Source organism: Protobothrops mucrosquamatus, unplaced genomic scaffold (genome assembly GCF_001527695.2).
Source record: "Protobothrops mucrosquamatus isolate PMUCROS unplaced genomic scaffold, P.Mucros_1.0 scaffold563, whole genome shotgun sequence".
In the NCBI taxonomy this organism is placed as follows: domain Eukaryota; kingdom Metazoa; phylum Chordata; class Lepidosauria; order Squamata; family Viperidae; genus Protobothrops; species Protobothrops mucrosquamatus.
The window spans coordinates 290622-309565 of record NW_015386866.1 but is presented as its reverse complement, the minus strand read 5'-3'; the positions used below and the strand labels follow the sequence as shown (position 1 = coordinate 309565).

Sequence of the window (18944 nt, the reverse complement as noted above, 5' to 3'; positions counted from 1 at the left end):
GGAGCTCTGTGGCAAATTGATTATACAATAGACTCTTCCTTGTTCTCTTCTCTAGGTCAAATATTATCTGGCACAAAAGAGCTAGAGACACCTGGTAATCTTACTCTTCCCTGCATATGCCCACCTCGGAGATTAAGAATACACGTTGTCCTGACAGATTTGCTTTCATTCCAGCAACTAATGGCCAAATTAGATATGACATTAATTGCCTGAACACAATCACCATGTATGTTTCTTTTTTAAAAGAACATTAGAGTAACTGCAGAGAGTGAAGAAAGAGATTGATTAACCCCTTTCATTCCTATCTGGGTTTTGATCAAATTGCTATTTGTATCTGCAGTTCAGAGTTTCAATTTTTCTTGAGGGAAACTGAACTGATAATGAATTAATGTTTTGACATTGTCACTGTGCTTTCACTTGTCTTGCATATCTGTGGGTATTATTGATATGTAGCTCTCCCCACTTCATGGTGCTATGCAGGCATGTGCAATGAGAAAACCTGACACTGAGTAAATCATTCTAATACAGGCCAAAAGCCTATCCTAAGCTTAGCAGCCCATCTGAAGAGTAGTTGACTTTAACAGAGCACACGTCAAGAAACTGGCTTGTGCAGCATAGCTTTTCCCCTGACAGCTGACTTTATAAACTGTTCCAGGAGATCCTGGGTTACTGTGGAAACTAAGTGGTTCCTCAGTGGGAAGATTGGTAAATAATATTAATAAGAATAAGGAATAAGAATAAATAAAATAAACTTCTCTAAAAGAGACCTGGTCATCAAAAGTCAATCTTCTCCTATAACCAACAATTTAGAGGAAGCATGGGATCAGAAATTATTTTATTTTGTACAAAATGAAATGAGGACCCACATATACGTAAAATATTCCATGCCTCATGCCCAGTTGGAATCTCCTGCCATAGCTTCCATGCTCTTGACCTAATTTGTAGGCTTAATATTTCTGAAGTGTACCCATCCTCTTTTTTGTCTTTTCACATAATTACTCACAGTTGGTTGCAGATGTATGTATGTTTTATTTTAAATTAATTAAAAGAGGATGGACAGCAAGTATGGTGATATTATAAGTACAAATTTGCATGATGCCAGAGTCTATTTTTGTAGGAAAATAATGACAATATTAGAAAAAGGAAGCAAAAAGAAAACTAGAAGCTATAAAAGCAGCAGGAACGATGAATTTACATATCATGATTTAATTCATCAATGACCATTTAATATAATTAACTTTAATTAAATAATATAACTTTGTATATGTGAAACAAGATAATTAACAAAGGTAATTGCCACATCATTTTTCACTAGTTATTAGTGAATAATAAGATTAATGTGAAAATGCTATTTTTTTAAAAAAAAATTACATTTCTTGATCTTGTAATAAATTTCTGATATTTCTGATATTGACCTTAAAAAATAAATTTTCAGTTTCTTTCCCCAAACTCAAGCCACTGTGTTCCCAGCCAATTTTGTCAAGTAGATCTGAAGCTGAACTAGCAGATTGGCTGCTTTTGAGTCCAGGTTCTTACTCTTCCAACTTTGGCATGAATTTATATTGCACAGTCAAGAAATTAATGCCTTCATGACTGGGATTTAGGCTCAAAGTCTAGAGCATTAAATCACCATTCAGAGAATAGGAAATTCTGATGGCTATGGCAGGAGCATAGTGGCCTTATGCTAGCACAGTGGTTCTCAACCTATGGGTCGCGACCCCATTTGGGGTCGATCGACCATTTCACGGGGGTCGCCAACCAAGGCTGTCCGCCATTTTTTTCCCCTTTTCCGGCGGGTGCCTTACCTCCCTTGAGCTGGGCCAGCTGGTGGTTGGCCTGCTCCGTCTCTGCCGCTTGCCAGCTACGCCTCGGCCGGCGCAGGGGGCGGAACCACGCATGCGCGGCGCTCCCGGGCAGGGAAAGTCCTCGACTTACGACCGGTTGGGTAGTCCTCAACTTACGACTGGTTTAGTCCTCGACTTACGACCGGTTTAGTCCTCGACTTACGACTGGTTGGGGGTCACGGCATTAAAAAGGTTGAGAACCACTGTGCTAGCACCTAGTTTGACTTGGATATGCAGCTATTCATAAAATATGAGACCATCTAACATGAAGTCATTGAAATCCACAATCCTAGCTGCACCTCTAAACCCAATTATAGTACAATTCTATTTAGGTGTTTGGCAGTCCATGTATTTGCTGCAAAATATTTGCAAGCACTGCCAGAAATGTTTATCCACGTGATGGCAAGAGTGTTAACTAAGCCATAACCATCGTAAGAAGCCATAGTCAGCAATTAAGCTGAGCCTGTTGCCTAACAGCACTCTGATTATTTGCCCTGTTCTATAGCTAGTGTGAAGAATCATGTGTTGGCAGCATGATTTTTTCAGGAAACAAAGGCAATATGATGTACATCAAGCATGACCAATATTAACCAGCAATATCATTCTTTAGAGATATTATCTTGAATTTCAAAGTCATTGACAGAATGTAGCACATGATGTCACATTTTCCATGGTTACATCTTGTTCTGTCACTGAACCATTATATGCAACATAGCAGTGACAACCTATAAATTATTACAGAATGTATGCCCTCACACTATATCCTTTCATATATATGCATATGAAGGATTTCTGAAATGTTTCTTTATTCACAGGATCAAAAAGGGGGAGGAAGCCCATCTCAATGAAGAGGGCTGTTTTCTCCTATTTTCCAAATATTTTAACAACTTAAAAACCACTAGGTTGCCTAAGTTCTTTTTCTTTTGTTTCTTTTTTTCAATTCTGTGATACCTAATAGATAGATAATGATCTCTGCCAAAGTCCAAATAAGTATTCTTATATTTTGTTGCAAGCTTAATTCCAACCAACAGCAACAATTAATTAAGATCAAACAGTCCTGAGATAAAAAAAAATCTAAAGACAATTTATTAATTTGTGGAAAAGGTGGAAAATTATTAACAAAGCAAGGCAATTGTTACTTCTGGACAGACACAAGTAAAGAAAGGCTTTGTGTATTGTGATCTTTTATTATATTAGTACAACACTAGAAGAGGATATGAAACTCTTCCCAAAGATCAAGTCACCATTTCCCATAAATAAGACTTATAAAACCTGTTCCTGCTTTGGTTTGTTCACTGTTCAATTTTAGGTGATAAATTTGATGAGATAACATGCTTTCCAATATCACAAGGCTGATGCTGCTTCCAGAAATTAATCAATACAACCTCACCTTTCTGTTAAATAGGTACTGAATGTGCATACGCTACTTGATAATCATAAACATAAATAACCGTCCTGGCTTACTGTATGTAACCATTTATTGTGTTTCAATGGTAGCCAATATATGCAGTATGCATGCCAGGAGTTATATTTCTAAATGTATGCAACATCAAGATCCTTGCAATGCAACAGTTATTCCTATAATTGGGATAGCATACAAATTGATATAACTAAAGCTGCATTATGCTACATCAGATTATTTATCTCAGTATTGTTGACAGTATATGATTGGGCAATGAGTTTAATATCAAGCAAAGTGAGGGTGTTCACAATATATTAGGCCTAGGGCCATTTCTGTATCACTAGAGAAGCCATTAAAGTATCTCTGTCTGATAGTTTGGTATCAGTATCAACTCCCCAGATTCGGGAGCTCCTAGCATTCAAACTCCTTGCAAGAATATCTCCTTGCTTGAAAGCTGCAAATGAATTTGGGGAATAGACCAAGAAGGAGCAAAGGGGAGCAAAATGCAGCAATATCAGAAAAACAGTTATCTAATGGGTGCTGGGTTTTTTCAGTAGATATATTTAGCTCTATAAACAGTTTTCCTCAGATAAACTCTAGATGTTTTTTTTTCACTTTCTAGACAGTGTTAAAAAAAAAGTTGTTGGGGATTCCTTTCAGTCATTTTTAGCCCTGATCCCAGTGCTAAAGCAGTGGAGAAAAAGCAGTCAAAGCGGTTTGTGCCTATAAATGCAGCATACTAAAACTGCAGAGAAACTCTATAAGGAATATTTAGCCAAGATCAGTAGGACTACCATCCACTACTAAAAAGTAGTTCCAAGACCAGCAATAACAGGTTTCATTTAACGAACTAAAGGTAGTCAAGCAACTTGTAACCTTCTGCTAAATCCCAAATGTCGTCTGCAAGAAATTGGCTTGGATTGACAAAGCCTCAAAGCCTATTAGGTGGAGAATAACTCAAGAAGAAAAAGAAAAATCAGTTTGAGAAAAAGGTAAATGGGTAGGGAACCAAGAAAGGGGAAGAGGACCACTGCTCGTTTTCGCTTAGGGCCTTACCCACTGTCAACATGCAATTTGAATAGATTTATGAGGGAAGTTTTTCAACCAGTCAACTACTGTAGAAATTGGGTTTCCATGCAGATAAAATATTTGAAAGCAAATGGCTTGTTAAGCATATGGGGAGGGCTTCCAAGTAAAAAGAGCTGAGACTCAAAATTGTAATCTTTCCTGGGAGTGGCTTAACATGTTTATAGTGACAAAGATGCAGGCATAAGATTTTTATACAGTTCTACATTGCTATTCCTGATTTCATTTTTGTAAAAATAAAAATATTATTCATATGGAATCAGATAGACATTTATTGCTATCATCAGCAGATTTACTAAGAGAAAGACACAAATCAGGGAAATTGGAATATTAAGGTTTATAAACTTTCCTCTCCCCCAAACTAAGAATACCCTGTTTTTCTCATGCAAAAAGCATGCAAAATTAAATCAAACGCAACTTTAGTGATGTATATCCACTGATCAAATTCCTTTACAACTGTTAGAAATAACTTTATGTACCCGTTGCTGTGAAATATGATGACAATATAACAGCAGGACATTTTAACTTATAACTCCTGCATTGTTATATCTCTTCACTTTTGCTTCGCTTGTTACAGCATTTTCCACTAACAATAAAGTATGTTTAGCTTTACTATAATTAATACTTCAAACAAGTTCTCTCAAATTGTCGTCATGCAATCCAAATCCTATAAAGATTAGACTCCTATTAGCTGTCTATATGGTTCCACTAATTTAGGCTGCAAGAACTGGAATACTAAAAAGGCAATACTACAAGTGGTCCTTGAGATAACCAACAGCAGTTGTGACCAGAATTTCCATCGTTAAGAGATGCGATCATAAAACACAATGTCATATGATCACATTGTTTAGCAACAGGAATCCCAGCAGTCCCAGTTGATGTCGCTAACTGAATCACACTAGTTGTTAGGCAAGGACCCACCCCAATCCAAGTCATTCAGGACTTGATCCGTCCCAGTCCCAAACCTCAGTAAAAGCCAAGAGACTGCCTCCTCTCAACTCCCCCTGTCCACTTATCTCCCCCTCCATCTTTTCCCTTTTGACCACCTTTACTTACTTCACCATCTCTGCCAGTCCTGCCTTCTGCTGGCCCTGCTACCCCTATCTTTTTCCTCTGGCTGCTGATGAAGCACGCCTAGCTGGCCCTTCACAAGGCAGCTGTGGGTTGTGTTAGGCCTTCTTTCCAATGCTGTGATCAGCCTGGTCCAAATTGCACACAGCTTTCTCATGTGTCTTTGGCAAACTTCATCTTCCAAAACATGCAAGCAGTGGGAAGGTCACAGGATCTCTGTATTAAGCATTTTTTTCAAGTTCATTACAAATATGGAGATGGATAGGAGTTTTTTCATTAATTGAACAACATTTAGCAAGATCTTAATGGTGCTAAAAACACGCAAGGCATTTTTCTTAGCTTGGGAAAATAGGAATAAAGAGGGAGATATGATAGAAATCTCCATCTTGTGAGCCATTTGACCCATTTCTAAATTACCAGGCCCTGCTTATAGTCACTCATGCCCTAATCATCTCCAGATTGGACTATTGCAACATGTTCTACACAGGGCTGCCCCTGAAGAGTATCTGCAAGCTTCAGCTAGTACAGAATGCAGCAGCATGGGCAATTATGTGCACTTCTAGAACAGCACATTTTACATCCCTGTCCCACAAGCTGCATCAGCTGCCAATTTGCTTTCAGGTCCAATTCAAAGTGCTGGTTTTAACCTTTAAAGTCCTTCAGAGCATGCAACAAGGGTATCTGAGAGACTGCCTTTTGTCACCACTGAACTGCATCTTGTTGGATGTGGAACAATGTTCAGATCTGCCATGGACCACCAATGCCAACAACTGAGAGTTATATTCTGGAATTGTCTTCCACCTTAGGAGCTGGGGGTCACACTATCTCCCAAAATAATCTAGGACTGTAGCCTTGGACATACTGAACACTCAGAAATCTCAAAGGGCCATAAATTGGCCCATCAGTTTTGTAAAGTAACATGGAAAATGGTAAGCAAAAAGGCCTGCAGATATGTCTCCCATTTTAAGTCTTACTTGCTGAAGGAGTTCTTATAACCTACAAAACCATCAAGGTTCCCTGAACTCCTTCCAAATCCACTATATTCAGAAAGATATTAGTTCAACCTAGGAAACCATTTCTTATGTTGTTCTAAAACAGGCAAATGAAAGCAAACACAAGCCCTATAAGAGAATATGTCTTAGGAAGAAAAACAAGATAAACGTTTATTTTACTGGGTGAAGATAGCTTCTGGCTAAAATAGTTGCTTAAAATCAACACCCGTGACCTAACTAAAAGGCCTTCAAGAAAAGCCAGCACAATTTTTATTTTGATGCCCTGTTCTCTATTGCTGAATATGATCCTTTCTTCTTTTTTCCCCCTTGGTTCAGCCTTGCTGAAACAAAAGACAAGGAGCACACCCAGAACTACTAGCTTTAACTTTATTATAAGGTTACATTACTGGAAAAAAATCTTGAAAGTCTAGAAGTACATCTCTTTCCTCTCACCTTTACAGTCCAGGAAACCTGAACTGGGAATGCTGCTAAAGAGCTGTACAGAACAGTATTAATAACCCTGTTAAGTCACCAATATCTGCATGAAGCCTGGCTGAAGGAATCCTACAAACTATATGGCTTGCCCATTTTCTCTTATATATTACTGTCAGATGAAAAATGAAGGCTGAGTGTTTGGATAAATGATTTGAGTTAGACCTCAAACAGGTAAGCAGTCCCTGGATTGCTGTGGTTATGTATCTGGGAGAAACAGCAGAATCCTCTATTTTCTTTGCTAAGCAGTCAGTTTGATGGGGGAGAAATGAAGACAAGGAGGATTGATTCTCTTCTTCTAGATTGCTTCTCAGCAGGGAAAACCGTAGTGGCAGAAACCATTATGGTGTCCCTCTCTCTCTTACTTACACACCTCTCTACCAAGAAAGGTCTTGTCTAAGCGAGCTAGCTGTTGGGTGTGAAAAATGGAAAGAAATAAGAAACCTTTTGAGTATTGGGTTTTCAGGCTTGTTGTTGTTAGTTGCGAAGTCGTGTCTGACCCATCGCGACCCCAAGGACAACGTTCCTCCAGGCCTTCCTGTCCTCTACCATCTTCTGGAGTCCATTTAAGCTCACACCTACTGCTTCAGTGACTCCATCCAGCCACCTCATTCTCTGTCATCCCCTTCGTCTATTGCCCTCAATCTTTCCCAGCATTAGGCTCTTCTCCAGTGAGTCATTCCTTCTCATTAGGTGGCCAAAGTATTTGAGTTTCAACTTCAGGATCTGGCTTTCTAAAGAGTAGTCAGGGTTGATCTCCTCTAGGACTGACCGGTTTGATCACCTTGCAGTCCAGGGGACTCATAGGAGTCTTCTCCAGCACCATAGTTCAAAGGCCTCAATTCTTTGGCGCTCAGCCTTTCTTATGGTCCAACTTTCACAGCCATACATTGCAACTGGGAAAACCATGGCCTTGACCTACCCCTAACCAAATTAAGAGTCTTAGGTTTACTGGAGCTAAGACTATGGACTCATATCAACCCCAGAAGCACCAGATTTTATTGTTGCAGTTCTTTCCTTTCTATAGCAATAGACCCTGGTTCTTCCCTTGCTAGTCCATTGTTAATAGTAGGTTGGAGTCTGTTCTCACGCCATTCAAAAACTAGGCCACCTCAACAAATAGTTTTGCCACAAACACCACAACTCCTAACGGAACAGGTCAGGACCCAGAAATTAATCAGGGCCTGGATGGACCACCATCATATCCTGAGAACCTTCAGAGTATGTTAATAGATCCTTGTGCCTACCAATTCCAAAGAACCACATTCTTGCTAAGCAGCTTCCGTGTCATGATAAAGCTTGAAGTACAGCAAGCAGATTGGTCCTTCTGTCGCTGGTTCCATGGAGCTACTTTTCACCATCTGGCTCCAATAACTTGTTTATTTACATATCCTGCTGCAGCCCAAATCAACTCTTGATGCTTTCCTAACATACACAATTTAAAATACTTGTAGTAAAAATTAAAAACAATTAAAATAAAACTAAACCCCAAAGATCTAATTAATCAGTAAAAAAATGTAAAAAACAATTTGTCCAAGTCTAAATAGAACTCTATGCAAAAACAGCTAAAACATAGCACTGCCTGCTATAGCTTTCTTTACTTGCCAAAAGTGAGAACTAAGAATATCTTCTTCCAAGATGATCTAATAGGTTCCTCATTGGAGCAGATGGTCCTGTAGGTCCTCAGGCGTCAAGCCATAAAGGACTATAGAGGTGAAAGCCAGCACTTTCAACTGCATCTGGCAGTCAGTAGAAGGCCTGTTGCATTGCTTTCCCAGAACCACATGCCAGTTAGTAAAAGGGTTCCTATATTCTGGACTATCTCACTGTAACTTCCAAGTGGTCTTTACAGCACATTTCAATAGACCAACTGAGTGATAATGAGGGCATAATTTCATACAGTACTTCCTACCAATGTTAGCTATTTCCTTCCCATGGGCTGAGACAAACAGTGACCACGAGGCATAAGTAGACCAAAGGTGTGAAAGGAAAATACAATGTGATATGGAGGATGGAGTAACAGCCTGGGGGGGGGGGGGTTAAAGGATTTTTGCCCTCCTGCCTCTCTTTCCTTCTTTCAACACCATGTAGACCATAACTAATGCTTTAGTAATGGAGAAAACTGGAATAGTGATCATAAATATCAAGTTAACAAAATCCCCTTGAAGTCTTTTCCCTTTTATAGTATTGGTTAACAAGATCTGACACAGAAAATTGTGAAAGTGGTAACTGAAATAGAGTTAACTTAAAAGAATTATACCAAAAGTCTTTTAAAAAAATAAATAAAAATATAGGAATGAAGGCCTTAATTTTAAAATGTGTTATTCTGTGATTTTGCTGTTCTGGAGAAAATTCTGTTCAGAAAATACAATATACTATAAACACTGCATTGCTTCTCAGTCCTTCCCAACAGGATAAAAAAGAATGTGCTTAGCAAAGCAGTTTGGAAACAGGTCCCTCTGGTGTCAGGTGTCTGCACTATCAAGATACATGTTAAGCCTGCTGTGCTACGTTATTAGAAAAACCATATCAGAATAACAGAATTGGAATGGACCTTGGAGGTCTTCTAATCCAACCCCCTGCTCAAGCAGGAGATCTTACTTTTTAAAATTCTTTAAAATTCTTTTTATTTTTATTTTTAAGTAAATCCTCACTGAATTTACAAAAACATACATTACAGCATAAAAGAGTAACCTGCAGCCTTGAAAAACAAATTAAGATATGATATGCAATCTCTTCTTAAATATCATAATTTAAATTTACCTTTTTATTTTTTTTTAAAGGGTGACAGTTGAAAGTAGAGTACCATGGAACAGTTGCCATGTACAAACTCAGATTTTTAGGTCAGAATAAAGCAAAACCATTTCAGGATCCATATGAAAGAAATCCAGAAGTCATCCAGACACTTAAGCAAAGATTTTAATTATTGTTGTGTTCTACTAATTTCCAATTAGTTAATTTCCAATTAATGGACAAGTAGTTATGAAAGAATGATAAGCAATTCTCCTTTAAGGTTACCAATAGAAGGAACTGAGTTTTTCTTTTAAAAAAGTTCTAGTGTTAATTTTGCCTAGGGAATAATACCCTGAAAAGCAGTACTGCTGTTATGGATTACCCAATTAATTCATCTGAGTTCTTACCTACAGAGAACTTTTTCTGAAGCAATGCAAACCCGTTGAGGCAGCAGATGTCATGGGGGTGTCGCTTTCCTGCCTCCTCTTCTATATATTAAAAATAAAAACAAAACAGGATACTATGGCTACAGAACATGTATTTTGCTAGACACACCAATCTCCTCAGTCACAGATGGCCAGGCTCTTCTTGACAGCTGGCACCATCAAAAACTCTACAGTTCAGAATATGAACTGTATCCATTTTTTGCAACCAGAAAATATAGTTCATTTTGTTTCTAAGTGAAACATTCAGCAATACCTTGTCAAAAATGACCCTAAATCTCCATATACATTTGGAGAAGAACCCACAGTGGCTCTCTTTGAACATCCATTTCCATATCTGAAGCCCAGTCTGAAGTAAGAAGGAATATAAAGCTTATTGGGAGGGGAGGGGGAGGGAGTAAGTACAAAGGGACTGTTTTATAAGGGGAAGGGGAAACATTTTGGCCGGAGAGGGAGAAGATTAAAGCCCCAAAACACTGGTTAATGAAGCAAAAAGCTTCTATGGAACCATCCCCCCCCCAGGAAAGAATTAACCCCCTCCATTCCAACCGACATCCTAATAATGATCAAGACAGCTATCTGCATTTTTTAAACATGCTTGTTGTTGTCAGGTCTAGTCTGGGCTTGAATGTGATCTGAATTCAATTTAACCATGCCCTTGAATGAGAAAGGAAAAGAAAGGAAAGGGCTTTTAGCATATCACTTGATTTAATTACTCCAAAATTTTATACAAAGTAATAGGTTCTCATTACCCAATCACCTCATTTACCGGCACATATCAAAATATAGTTAAAATTGATGATTCACAGGCAGAATTACAAAACTGATTAAGGAAATTGTTTTTATTGTGATTAGCAACTATAAGTCTAAAACTGTTGTCCACAAACAACATTTTGTGTCTACATAATTGTGCGATTTTACTGTATTTAGATATTTATCAGTCAACCGACTATCTTCCAGATATGTTGAAACTACAACTTCTAGAATTCTGGGGTCCCAAGTAATGTGAGAACATTCAGTCAGAGGACATAGGATTGACAACAATTATTTGCAAAATAATGTCTTCTTTTAAAGCAGCTTGGTCTAATGATTAAGGCACCAGGCTATAAACTTGGAGGCCTGAGTTCTAGTCTCACATTAGGAGCTGGGTGATTTTGGGCCAGGCATTCTCTCTCAGTTCAATTCATCTCACAGGGTTGTTGTTGTTGTGGAAAAAATAGGAGGAAGAAGAAGTGTTAGGTATGTTTACCGCCTTGAGTTATTTAAAAATAATAACAAAGGTGGGATATAATAAACAAATGTACATTGGATGGAGTTACATTGCATGATAGATCATGACCCAAGGTTTTGCAAACCACAATGGCTCGACTCATACTAAATTTAATAGGGCTTATTTCAACCAGAGTAAAATTTGTGAGCTGCTGGGAAACCTAGCTTCTCTGGATGCTAAGAATTATACTGGAACTTAGTTCATCCAGAAGTGAGTTGAACCTCATTCAACAGAACTTTGAGACTAACAGTATAGCAACTTTAAACATGAAGATTTATGGAGTTTAATACCAAGAATTTTTATATTTAAGCTCTTGGTGCTAAGATGTAAGCCACTAACAATGAGTTTAATGGAAAGAAGAATAGAAATGTTAGATGTAAAAGGTTGTGGTTTTTTAAAAAAAATTCAGACTGTAGTATAAATAGCTCAAGGTCACAAATAATCCATGTTTGGTTTTTTGCATAACACAATTAAGTTAATTGCATAAGCGCAGCACTCTTCTTACGGTTCTGCCATTTGACTGCTTTCAAGATGTGGAGAGCCAAGATATATACTAATAATAGGTACTTTGTGGTAAGTAAGAGCTTATTAAAGTATTTCTTTTATGTTTGCTATCAGTATCTGATCTAATTTGGTATAGCAAGTGATTGGACTGCTTACTGATTCTTTTTCTTTTTGACTAGCCTTGTACTGCAACTTTGCAATAAAAATTCAATTCCAATACCATCACACCAATGCTTTAAAACCCTATTATAATTAAGATAACAACTACAGAACTCCAATTGTAAATATTTTACAATTGCAATTATACTTATATATACAATTTTACTTACACAGTATTGCAATGAGTCAAAGGTGTATGATAAGGTCTCTTAGTAAAATAAGCTAAGCTGTTTCAGTCTATTGTTCAGTGTATAGAACATAGAATAATAGGTTTGGAAAGGAGCATGGAGATCTTCTAATCCAGGGGTAGGCAACCTTGGCTCTTTTATGACTCGTGGATTTCAACTCCCAGAATTCCTGAGCCAGAGTTATAAAAGAGCCAAGATTGCCTACCCCTGTTCTAGTCCAACCCCCTGATCATGGCAGGAGATTCTATATTATTTCATACAAATGGCTATCCAGTCTCTTCGGTGAGGAATAGGTGCTAGTTCCCAAATTACATGGATAACCTAACAATATTAACTTATGATTTGTTTATCTATGATTTTAAATAAATCACAATTAGCAGGTTTACACATTGCAATCAGTCTTAAACCACTGTTTACAAAATGTAACAGCTAGGATCAAATACAGTATTTTACCATATGTTAAGTTCAAAAGAGGGCCTGTACATAAAACCAACTTACAAAGAGCTCTGGCTATGGAGCCGAAGTCTAGCTACCTTAAAAGCCCAGGAATAGATATTGAGGCCTGTGGTGATTGGAGAAAGGAGGAAATACTTTAGACCAATGTTTCTGAACCTTGGCAGCTTGAAGGTGTGTGGATTGGCTGAGGAATTCTGGGAGTTGAAGTCCACACAAGTTGCCAAGGTTGGGACATATTACTTTAGAGGAATACAGTGATGCCAGATGGATATTAAATCTTACTAAAATTTCCTAAAGCCCTCCAAAACACACAATTATTCTCTCATGGAAACCCCAAATATATTTTTATGGAATATAAATATTAGTACACTGACAACAATTCTTTGCAGGGACTGTCTTCTAATTAGGCAATTCATATGATTTGTGAAACTGTATTCACAAAATCACATTATTGTTCCATCTAATCCAAAATAAGCTATAAACTGGGTGGGTCCCTATCTCTTGTAAACCTTCTGGCTTCCCTATGTCAAATTTTCTTTTTAAAAAACAGGTGTTGAAGGAAAAGTCTTCATTACAGGTAAGTTCCCCTTATACTTTTGGACTCTTCACCTGAACTTTCAGACTACCTTTAGACTTTGGCCCTTCAACTGTCGAAGGTCCTTTACTGGTATTTGCCATTCCTAACACTACCTTTTAACCAGAAATACAGGAAATTTAACTCCACCAACCTGTTAAAGGAGAAGAAAAATTGGCTCTCCAGATGGGAGGGCATCTTGGCACAGTTGCATAAATACTTCTTTGGTTATTATTTTGCGAGTATCAGCCCGATAGTGCATCCAATATAATATATTAATCAATACCACTTAAACAAATCTACACGCCTTCAAATCTCTTTGAAATATTAAAGCAAGTGGCCAATAAACTTACAGCTTAATCAGCCAACAGAAGTACTTATTTTAGGAGGCCCTTTTCAAGATGATTTCATTTCTTTGTCTAAAAATGTCTCAGAACTTCAGCAGAATAAAAGCTGCTCTTAATTCTCAGCCCACTGATTTAAATTTTCCCCACTGTGTAGAAAGTTCCACAGTGCAACTAGAACCTTATGGTAGCAGTGCAAAATAATAGCAACAATATTTCACAAGGATGGGTGCAGTTTAATCTCAGCAAAATAATGATAGAACAAGTGCATTTACTTGGGATTTAGCAACTCGGTGGGGGATTTTTTAATTTCAAAATCAAGCTAATTTCCATATCCAGCAGGTGGCTGTCTTGTGGCCATTTGTACAAGCTCTCACCTCTTTTGGTCTAGTTTTTATTCACTGGGAACAAACGCCCTCCCAGCCCAAATGCTGCTTTATTCTTCAAGCTGATTCATAGGCTTTTTAATATTAGTACAAGCACTCAAGCACTCAGGCAAAAGATTGCCTACAGTCCCTTGGCATATTAACATTTCTGCACAAAAATGTGGTAAATCTGAAAATAAGGTTTTCAAGACAAGGAGTCAAAAACCAAAGCCTGTGAGGGAGATTTTTATGATACCAATCAGTCCCCAGAGACTTAGCTAAAATACAAAAGAATCTACACATTTGTCTTTTCTTAGGTTTACATTTTTACATGTTAAGACTCTATGCCTAGGGTGGGGAGAGAGAACTATGCAGTCCTGCAGTGCTGCAAACTCCACCCAGTTTCATCACTTTCTACCCTCATTGGATCTGACTCCACCAACCAGCGATTCCAGCTTCACTGTCCCTGGATGGGTCCCTGGCTGATGGTTCCTCTTGTTTTTCCATTTGTTAGAAAAACATGTCTCACCCTAATTAATGCAGGCATTAGGAAGGGACTTTTTTCCCCTTTATATGTAAGCCTATACTCTGATTGGGATTGTTCAAAGTTGCATTCTTACTGGAATAATCTGATGGAAGTCAAGTCACTACCCACAACAGTAACCAGTGGGCAAAAAAGTCTATGGAGATAGATTCTCAATCATCCAGGTCATGGTTGCCCCAAAAGTCTTTTTCAAAAGGCAACTGGGTTTCCTTGTTTTTCCTTAAAGATCCAAGAAGTTCTGACTGAAGAAGCTTCTTGGATGAGAAGTGAAACATCTTCAAGAAAATACAAAAAAGTCAAATTGCCTTTCGAAAAAGCACCTTTGGGACAGTGGGCAAACATGAACAGAAGCCAAAATCAGAGCCAGTATTGGGTGGCACCATCCCCTTTCTTTCTCTTCCCACAATCTCCTTCCACCTCCACAGTCTTTCCTTCCTCATACCAACAAGGAGGAAAGCAGAGCGTTCTTTCCAGAGATCAAATTATTACAAAGAGCTTTGGGATCTGAAAGTTGTCTATTGCTCATGAACTGCCTGTGAATGGTGTCCCCTCAACTAGAGATCTTCATCTGCCTTTCCAAAAAAGCTTTTGAAATGAGAAAAATAGGGAGGTTGTTTGCTTTCATTCATCTTATGCTAATCAGGTCTCAGGAGAACAGCCCCATTATTTTGCCTCAGAAGAACCACAACATTCCCTACTTCCAAGATTGTTTCTACTATCAATTGAAAAAGCTCCATCTTTTCAACTCCATTTCCTTGCCTCTTGTCCTACTGGAAAATGTCAAGTGCAGCTTCCTATTCAATGTAGGAATCCAACTTAAAATATTTCAGAGAAATGGCTTTCTAGCCTTCTATAGATACTTGCCAGCTGCCATCATAGCTCCTACTTCCTTGTTTAGAAGGAGCTACAGCCTAGAAATTGATAACCATAGGATGCCATAAAAGAAATCTTAGATCAAGGGTATGGAATGCTTGTAAGGATTACTAGATGAAGACTCCCTAGCCCATACATTGGATGTTGTCCAAATGCTCTCCCATCCAAGTCATCATTCTCCTCATCTATCTTTTCTCCATTGACTCAATTCCCCAAATAAAGAAAAGTATATCCTTTGCTTCCACATATACCACAAATATTCTGTATATAACAATATTTATGAGAGTTAATCGGTCCAGTTAAAATTTCAAAACTTATCTGATCACCTAATAAAAGATCTTTTAATGCAAGGGGATTTGGATTAAAGATTCTGCAGCAGGGCCAATAATGGCATTCCTTAAGTGATGGAAATGTGAGAATACTGAAAACAGGCAGTCTTTTAATGACTCCTGGTGATCTTATACAGTAATTGGGAGCTCATTTTCTGTGTGTAGATCCTTAGGCACTTAAAAGCGTACAACCCAAACAAAAAGAGGAAATAGTATCAGTTGGCCGGGGGGGGGGGTGCAAATATTTTCAGAGGTACAGAACAGCTACAGTGAATAAATCCTAAACTGGAGTGGAGAGAAATTGAATATGTGCAGAAATTAGAATATCAGCCTGCCAGGAGAAAAAAAAAATAGATGGAATGAAGCCTTCTGGATTAAAGAACTCCAGGATCCACTCAGGAACTTTGTGGCAGCCACTGAAGAAGTTGAGTAAGGGCAATAGGTTTCCAGCCAGCCTTTTATTGGAAAAGGAAATTAGAAGAATAGACATGCCAATTTCTACTAAGAGCTTTCTTCAAAATAGCATTTTAATGACAATATTATTCAAACACCAAAGACAGCCAGTAGGTTGTTTCTTCTAAAATAGTTGGCACTAGCTAAATGGCATGTCCATCTAACAACCATGAAATAATCTGAGGAAATATAACCGACTTGCCATTGTTGGATAAATGACTAATTATACTTTCCCTCTGCTATCATATGAAAACTTTCACTTGGGAAGATGATTGTAAAGACTAATACTGTGAATTTTAAAAGAACGTGGAAGGAATTGCTAACATTATTGGTAACTTTTTAAAAATCATGGCAAAGCAATTTTGAAGGTTATTAAAGTAGTACATCTGCTTGATTACCCCACTGTTAAATATTTTCCAGCAAATCCAGAAGCAGCCTGCCTTCCTACTTAGAGCCGAGCCCTGACTCTGTTTCATCAATACCTGAGCCAAGAACCCCAATTCATTCATACAGCAGCAATTAATCATACAGGAAGAAAGGAAACTAGTTCATGTTTAGGCTGAGGGCTGTGGTACCTTTAAAAATTGGTGGAAGAGAATTTTGAACAGCTTATGACTCAGGATTGGAAGAAGCTTTTTTTTAAAAAAAATCTATATACGGTAGTAGAAAAAAGTACAGTACAGCATCCTTATCCCCCCCCCCTTCCCATTTTCCATCCAGTTCCAGAGGCTGTTTAAGACACTATTGTACATTTGCAATAAACTATTGATAATGGGAAGGGAAGTAGGAAAGTGGAAGATAAACCATCTTAGTTAACAGCCTTTTAAAGCAGACCTATGCAGAGAGATAGCCACACCTAACTGTATAAGTCAAGCTGGGAATTGATTTCCTCGGTATTTTTAAACTAGGGTTCAATAGATGAAACATTGTAGATCATCCTTTATGACACATAAATGAGAGGGAGGAAATCTATTCCCAAATCAGTTTTTTTTAAAGTCATTTCAATCTTTCATCTCCTACTTCTGCTTCCAAAGATAAAATGCAGAGTGGTTATTTGGTGTTGTGTAATTTAACATCTCTAGATGCTAACTTAATCCAATGTCAACAATTCTTTTGGTCGAAGCTATCTAAAAAAATTTATGGAGCCCACCCGAAGTGTCTGAATAACTTCACATCTTCAAAATACCATGTTCCCCCAGAACAAATAAATATGACTTCTAACATATTTGCAGATTCTGAGAATTTCATTTGAATGAATAAGAACGGATACTTAGGAAATAAAGATAGAAAAGGGAAGAAAGGCCATTAAAAGATTAATATAAATCCATCAAGATCAGACATTCTTGGTATTCACCTTCAAGCTGCTTTACACTGCAGAAGTGTTTAAATGACATAAAGCAAATCAAGAAATCACGGTGGTTATACTGAATCAAAGGGGTGGGGGGGGGAGAAATAGGACATCACCAGATTGTTTTCAGTCCTGCACTTTTTAATGAAATTGCTTTTAGCTATGGTTCTGGAGAGCCTTCCGGATAGCCTCCGTCTGTAAGAGATGTGAAGTCTGAAAGGAAGACCTGAAAGAGGGTCTCCCCAACCTCAACGCCTCCCCACCTCCTCGCTTTTCTCTCCTTCTCCGAGGATCTCACCACAGCCTCTGCAAAGACTTCCCAGGTCTGCATAGCGCCAAAATCTCGGGGCTAAGGGAGGGGGAAGCCCTTGAGAAATCGGGCTGGGGAAAGTGGAAAAGCTCGGACAACGCGAAGAGGTTCCCACGAAAAAAGGGGGGGGGAGGACGCCAAGAGCCCGTTGCAACCAAGCTGTGTGCGCAGCCCTCCCAACGCCCGCTCCGGGGCACAAAAACCGACTCGGGTGGTTTTGGTTTCCAGCCCAACCCGGAGCAAGAAGCCTGCCCAAAAGGCACCTGCAAACCGCCCCAGTCCTCGGTTCAGCTACGTTTCGCGGGCTTCTCCCTCCAAGACATCTCGGGCACTTTCTTCTGCAGGACTTTGAGGCCATGCCTGGCTATGGGAAGCTCTCCCAGTCAAAGGCAGCACCACTTCAGCCCAAAGCTGGCCGCGTCCCCACCCTGCTCGGAACCAGGCTGGCCCAGCCTCTCCCCTCCAAAACGCCCGGAGGAGCCCATGAGTGCAGCCCTGCATTGGAGAATCCCCCTTCCCAGCTTCGGGTTCGGCTCTCTGGGTCCTCGCTCCCCCCCCCACCCCGCCGAGTCGCCCTGGCACCCCCGCTGGCTTCCTCCTTACCGTTGGACCTCCGCACGATATTCTCCAGGAAGGTGTTCTGTGGAGCCACCAGCCCTCTCCTTCCCCCAGCCATAGTCAGGCGCGCTAGCGAACCGGGGTCGGCCAAGCTAAGCGTAGCCTCTCCACTCTTCTTCTTCCCGCTCAGCGCTCCTCATGGTCCCCACCGGGAAAGGCGGGCGGCTTTGCAGCATCAGCTTCTCTCGCTCGCCCAGCAGTCAGCAACCCTCCCTTGCGCTGCATTCTTGCCGCTCCGCGCCACCGGGTCTGGACCTGTCCGGCAGCGCCCTCTGCTGTTCCGCGGCCACCCACACCGAACATGCTTCTGCTGGACCGGAGCGGCGAAGGGGCCACTCTCTGCTCAGTGGCCGGTGGGATTCCGTGGGCCGAGGCGCCTTCGTAAAACCTGTGGGCTGCAGCGCCCTCCTTTGGATGCCGACATCCACTGCGCACGAGAGTGCGGGACGGGAGTGGAAACGTTGCTTCCCTACTGCTGCACTTCCAGGCTGATCTTGGGTTCCGCGCATGGGTACCCTGTGTTTACTTCTCTCCTCAGAATAATTG

The 18944-nt window shown here is 39.6% G+C and overlaps 1 protein-coding gene across 1 annotated transcript in view; it reads right to left on the bottom strand.

Moving 5' to 3' along the window:
- KCNH1 (potassium voltage-gated channel subfamily H member 1) overlaps positions 1–18456 on the bottom strand; it is a 191650-nt gene extending 173194 nt beyond the window's left edge. Inside the window, exon 1 of the mRNA XM_015817215.1 lies at positions 18384–18456. Coding sequence (XP_015672701.1) covers positions 18384–18456 — 73 coding nt within the window. The remainder of the gene's footprint in view (positions 1–18383) is intronic.
- Between the last annotated feature and the right edge of the window lie 488 nt (positions 18457–18944).